This window comes from Melanotaenia boesemani, chromosome 23, assembly GCF_017639745.1.
Source record: "Melanotaenia boesemani isolate fMelBoe1 chromosome 23, fMelBoe1.pri, whole genome shotgun sequence".
Taxonomy (NCBI): domain Eukaryota; kingdom Metazoa; phylum Chordata; class Actinopteri; order Atheriniformes; family Melanotaeniidae; genus Melanotaenia; species Melanotaenia boesemani.
Genome location: NC_055704.1, coordinates 3,590,749 through 3,596,430, shown reverse-complemented (window position 1 = coordinate 3,596,430; position 5,682 = coordinate 3,590,749). Strand labels below are relative to the sequence as shown.

The 5,682-nt window shown below is 47.9% G+C and overlaps 1 protein-coding gene across 1 annotated transcript; it reads left to right on the top strand.

The window, feature by feature from the left end:
* Nucleotides 1-1,107: 1,107 nt before the first annotated feature.
* Nucleotides 1,108-4,016, top strand: LOC121635088 (UPF0329 protein ECU05_1680/ECU11_0050-like). Its single transcript, XM_041978147.1, has 3 exons — nucleotides 1,108-1,218; nucleotides 2,520-2,609; nucleotides 3,951-4,016. Exons 1-3 carry the CDS (start codon nucleotides 1,108-1,110, stop codon nucleotides 4,014-4,016), a joined length of 267 nt encoding a protein of 88 aa, XP_041834081.1.
* Nucleotides 4,017-5,682: the final 1,666 nt, after the last annotated feature.

Below are 5,682 nucleotides of genomic sequence, written 5' to 3'. Positions count from 1 at the left end.
ATGCCTGGCATTAGTCAAAAACACAACTTAATTCAGAAAATATGAAAACACAACTTCATCATAAACGGGACAGAAAAATTATTTAACAAAACCACCATATTTCCATCAATAAAGTATAAAAGCGATTGTTTCCTCCAGAAAGTAAAAAAATCACCTCTTCATATCATGAATCAGCAAAACTGCTGGAAATGAATAACTGTACTCTCCTTTTTGAAAACTGAATTTTGTTTAGGAGGATGCTTTCTTGAGCAGTATGGTTAATATTTATATAAGAGAAGAAATTAGTAAAATGTTTAATTTTAACTCAGAATTACATGAAATACCTGAGTGTTTACACAGAAACAACTGGAAACAACTTTCCAACTGTTTCAACAAATATGATTGGCTCTACTCTTTCATTTCTTGCTAATGTGATTGACTCTCCCTGCTGTGGCTCACAAAGAGCTTGTACTAACTAGTACCAGAGAGCAGAAAAAAAGAGGACATCAGGAGTTATTTTAGAGAGTCAACATAATGAAGTGATTTTCTCAGCTGCTTTTAAATCAAGTTGGTAAAAACAGTTCAAATCAAACATCTTGTTTCCTTTGCATGAACAATGTGTTACTTTGCCAGGTAGGAGGAGAGGCAGATGGAGAAGGAGGACAGGCAGATGGAGAAGGAGGAAAGGTAGATGGAGAAGGAGGAGAGGCAGGTGGAGAAGGAGGAGAGGCAGAAGGAGAAGGAGGAAAGGCAGATGAAGAAGGAGGAGAGGCAGATGGAGAAGGAGGAGAGGCAGAAGGAGAAGGAGATGGAGAGGCAGGTGAATAATGAGGAGAGACAGGTGGAGAAGGAGGAAAGGTGATGGGGAAGGAGAAGGAGAGGCAGGTGAAAAAGGATGAGAGACAGGTGGAGAAGGAGGAGAGGGAGATGGAGAAGGAGGAGGAGCGGTAGATGAAAAAGGAGGAGAGGCAGGTGGAGAAGGAGGAGAGGCAGGTGAAGAAGGAGGAGGAGAGGCAGGTGGAGAAGGAGGAGGAGAGACAGGTGGAGAAGGAAGAGGAGAGGCAGGTGAAAAATGAGGAGAGACAGGTGGAGAAGGAGGAGAGACAGGTGGAGAAGGAGGAGAGGCAGATGGAGAAGGAGAAGGAGAGGCAGGTGAAAAAGGAGGAGAGACAGGTGGAGAAGGAGGAAAGGCAGATGGAGAAGGAGGAGAGGCAGAAGGAGAAGGAGATGGAGAGGCAGGTGAATAATGAGGAGAGACAGATGGAGAAGGAGGAGAGGCAGGTGGAGAAGGAGGAAAGGCAGATGGAGAAGGAGGAGAGGCAGATGGAGAAGGAGGAGAGGCAGAAGGAGAAGGAGATGGAGAGGCAGGTGAAAAATGAGGAGAGACAGGTGGAGAAGGAGGAGAGGCAGATGGAGAAGGAGAAGGAGAGGCAGGTGAAAAAGGAGGAAAGACAGGTGGAGAAGGAGGAAAGGCAGATGGAGAAGGAGGAGGAGAGGCAGATGAAAAAGGAGGAGAGGCAGGTGGAGAAGGAGGAGAGGCAGATAGAAAAGGAGAAGGAGAGGCAGGTGAAGAAGGAGGAGGAGAGGCAGGTGAAGAAGATGGAGGAGAGGCAGGTGAAAAAGGAGGAGAGACAGGTGGAAAAGGAGAAGAAGAGGCAGGTGAAGAAGGAGTAGGAGAGGCAGGTGGAGAAGGAGGAGGAGAGGCAGGTGAAGAAGATGGAGGAGAGGCAGGTGAAAAAGGAGGAGAAACAGGTGGAAAAGGAGAAGAAGAGGCAGGTGAAGAAGGAGGAGGAGAGGCAGGTTGAGAAGGAGGAGGAGAGGCAGGAGAAGAAGGAGGAGAGGCAGGCGAAGAAGGAGGATTAGAGGCAGTTGAAAAAGGAGGAGAGACAGGTGGAGAAGAAGGAGAAGAGACAGGTGAAGAAGGATGAGGAGAGGCAGTTGAAAAAGGAGGAGGAGAGACAGGTGAAGAAGGAGGAGGAGAGGCAGGTGAAGAAGATGGAGGAGAGGCAGTTGAAAAAGGAGGAGAGGCAGGTGAAGAAGGAGGATGAGAGGCAGGTGAAGAAGAAGGAGGAGAACAGGTGGAGAAGGAGGAGGAGAGGCAGGAGAAGAAGGAGGAGAGGCAGGTGAAGAAGGAGGAGGAGAGGCAGTTGAAAAAGGAGGAGGAGAGACAGGTGAAGAAGGAGGAGGAGAGGCAGGTGAAGAAGATGGAGGAGAGGCAGTTAAAAAAGGAGGAGAGACAGGTGGAAAAGGAGAAGATGAGGCAGGTGAAGAAGGAGGAGGAGAGGCAGGTGGAGAAGGAGTAGGAGAGGCAGGTGGAGAAGTAGCAGAAGAGGCAGGTGAAGAAGGAGGATGAGAGGCAGATGGAGAAGGAGGAAAGACAGGTGAAGAAGGAGGAGGAGAGGCAGTTGAAACAAGAGGAGAGGCAGGTGGAAAAGGAGGAGGAGAGGCAGGTGGAGAAGGAGGAGGAGAGGCAGGAGAAGAAGGAGGAGAGGCAGTTGAAAAAGGAGGAGAGGCAGTTGGAAAAGGAGGAGGAGAGGCAGGTGGAGAAGGAGGAGGAGAGGAAGGTGAAAAAGGAGGAGAGACAGATGGAGAAGGAGGAGACGAGGCAGGTGAAGAAGGAGGAGACGCAGGTGAAGAAGGAGGAGGAGAGGCAGTTGAAAAAGGAGGAGAGGCAGGTGAAGAAGATGGAGGAGAGGCAGTTGAAAAAGGAGGAGAGACAGGTGGAAAAGGAGAAGAAGAGGCAGGTGAAGAAGGAGGAGGAGAGGCAGGTGGAGAAGGAGTAGGAGAGGCAGGTGAAGAAGGAGGAGAGACAGGTGGAGACGGAGAAGGAGGAGAGGCAGTTGAAAAAGGAGGAGAGGCAGGTGAAGAAGGAGGAGGAGAGGCAGGTGAAGAAGAAGGAGGAGAACAGGTGGAGAAGGAGGAGGAGAGGCAGGAGAAGAAGGAGGAGAGGCAGGTGAAGAAGGAGGAGGAGAGGCAGTTGAAAAAGGAGGAGAGACAGGTGAAGAAGGAGGAGGAGAGGCAGTTGAAAAAGGAGGAGAGACAGGTGGAGAAGGAGGAGAAGAGGCAGGTGAAGAAGGAGGAGGAGAGGCAGGTGAAAAAGGAGGAGAGACAGGTGGAGAAGGAGGAAAGGCAGATGGAGAAGTAGGAGGAGAGGCAGATGAAAAAGGAGGAGAGGCAGGTGGAGAAGGAGGAGAGGCAGATGGAAAAGGAGAAGGAGAGGCAGGTGAAGAAGGAGGAGGAGAGGCAGGTGAAAAAGGAGGAGAGACAGGTGGTAAAGGAGAAGAAGAGGCAGGTGAAGAAGGAGGAGGAGAGGCAGGTGGAGAAGGAGTAGGAGAGGCAGGTGAAGAAGGAGGAGAGGCAGTTGAAAAAGGAGGAGAGACAGGTGGAGAAGAAGGAGAAAAGGCAGGTGAAGAAGGATGAGGAGAGGTAGGAGAAGAAGGAGGAGAGGCAGGTGAAGAAGGAGGAGGAGAGGCAGGTGAAGAAGGAGGAGTGGCAGTTGAAAAAGGAGGAGAGACAGGTGGAGAAGGAGGAGAAGAGGCAGGTGAAGAAGGAGGAGGAGAGGCAAGTGAAAAAGGAGGAGAGGCAGATGGAAAAGGACAAGGAGAGGCAGGTGAAGAAGGAGGAGGAGAGGCAGGTGAAGAAGATGGAGAAGAGGCAGGTGAAAAGGGAGGAGAGACAGGTGGAGAAGGAGTAGAAGAAGCAGGTGGAGAAGAAGAAGAGGCAGGTGGAGAAGAAGGAGAGGCAGGTGGAGAAGAAGTAGAAGAGGCAGGTGGAGAAGAAGGATAGGCAGGTGAAAAAGGAGGAGAGGCAGGTGGAGAAAAAGGAGAGGCAGGTGGAGAAGGAGGAGAGGCAGGTGGAGAAAAAGGAGAGGCAGGTGGAGAAGGAGGAGAGGCAGGTGGAGAAGGAAAGACATGGGAGCTTTAGTGGAGCTTGTATTAGGAATATTAGTCTTATGTGTTTAACCTTGTCAGGTCATTAGAGGGAAGCTGCCTGGCAGCAGAGAGGAGCTGAGGGAGAATCCTGGATTTGGTAGATAAAATAGCTTGATGTCAATTCCTGAAGAGAATATTTGACATTATAAACTTCTGATTTTTAGATTGTCCAAACGCTTTAAGTAATGTGAAATCACAAACATCTGTCATAAATGCAAGAGGACACTTGTCATCCCCGGCTTCTGTAAGACAGTTATGTCCCTGCTAACCTTTGGTCTCATTTAGTCTGCTGTCATGAAGCATCACAAAAAAAATATGTCAGTTAGGTGATGGCGTTTCATTGATTTTAGTATAAGTTGTTTTAAAAGCCTCCATGTATTTTAGCTCCACTCCATCCTCACCTCCACACTGCTTCTTTGATTTGTGCCTGTTTGTCTTTCATGAGGTGGAAAAGAGGGGATAGTCTGGAGGTGAAAGTGGCTGCAGGCCAACTCGAGGCCTCGGGACAGATTCCCTCAGCAGTGACAACAATGCTAACAATAGCTGTCAGAATGTAACTCTGCTCCATCCACGGCAGCGGTGTCATCCAAGGGGAAACCTGTTTTCCTCTGCCTGCACCGGCTGCATGCATATGCTCACCCAGGACACACAGGGCAGGAGGAGGAGGAAGAGTTCACTGGAGGAGATTTTGACCAAACATGCCTCCAGGGGAGAGGTAGCCAGTTAGCACAACGCTTGCTGGAGCTGTCATGTCTACAGCTGTCAGTGTGACAAGGCGGTGTGTTACATAAGAATGTCATACAACACGCTCCATGCTTTACTTTGCTACACACTGGTGTCATCTCTCATCCTAACAGCCTGCACAGAAGGAAAAAAAGAAGTTCATGTTCTTCAAATATTATCTGCAGCATACTCGGGTGTGACATTCTCGTTGTAGTGCAGGTTATTGTGCTTTTTTCAGGATATATTTGAGATGTTTTTACTAATTTAACATCTCTTGTCATTTAGCATCATTCTGCAGGGATTTTTCCACTTCTTTGCTGTCATTTTCCAACTCTTCAATCATTCTGTGGGTCTCATAAGAGCAGCTCACACAGTAAACACATCTGTCTTTTTAAAACATCAGAAAAACTATTTCTCTGTTGTTGCTACATCATATCACAACCTCAACTATTTAGCCTTGTAAAACATGCCTCAAAAATGTGATAAAATGATGTAATCACTTGGAATTCGAACATCTAAAACAAATACTTGCAAAATCTAGATGATATAAAATGAGCCTGCAGGTGAGGAGTTTCTGCAGACTTTAGTGCTGCTGATTGGCTCAAAACATTGTCCAAACCAGAGAGCTGCCAGTAGAAACAACGGCAAGCATCATAAAACTCTTTCAAGAAGGAAATTCAGCTCAGAGTGGAAACGATATTCTCGAACATCTGGAGCAAGAACAAGGAAATTGGGAAGGTTGGGAAAGGGAAACATAAAGGTGGGCCGAGGAAGACGTCAAAGCATCAACACTGAAAACAGAAAATGTTGAAGAAAAGAAATAAAAACCAAATGGACAGAAATAGGAGTCCAGGTTTGAGCAAACTGAAGGAAATTACATGTTAACCAGAAGAAAAGCAGGTTCCGCTGAAGCTGAAGAGAAGCAGCCATGGACTGTAGATGACTGGATGGGCGTGATGTTCAGTGATTAATCACCACTCTGATTGGACGAGGAGATGATGCTGGAACTTTAGTTCTGGTCCAGTGAAACACAGAAAGATAAGTGTCT

Coding starts and splice junctions, on each gene's coding strand:
- LOC121635088 (XM_041978147.1), top strand. CDS start 1,108: ATGGAGAAGGAGAAGGAGAGGCAGGTGAAAAAGGAGGAGAGACAGGTG. Junction 1,219..2,519: donor AGAAGGAGATGGAGAGGCAG/GTGAATAATGAG, acceptor GAGGAGAGGCAG/GTGGAGAAGGAGGAGGAGAG. Junction 2,610..3,950: donor TGAAGAAGGAGGAGACGCAG/GTGAAGAAGGAG, acceptor TAACCTTGTCAG/GTCATTAGAGGGAAGCTGCC.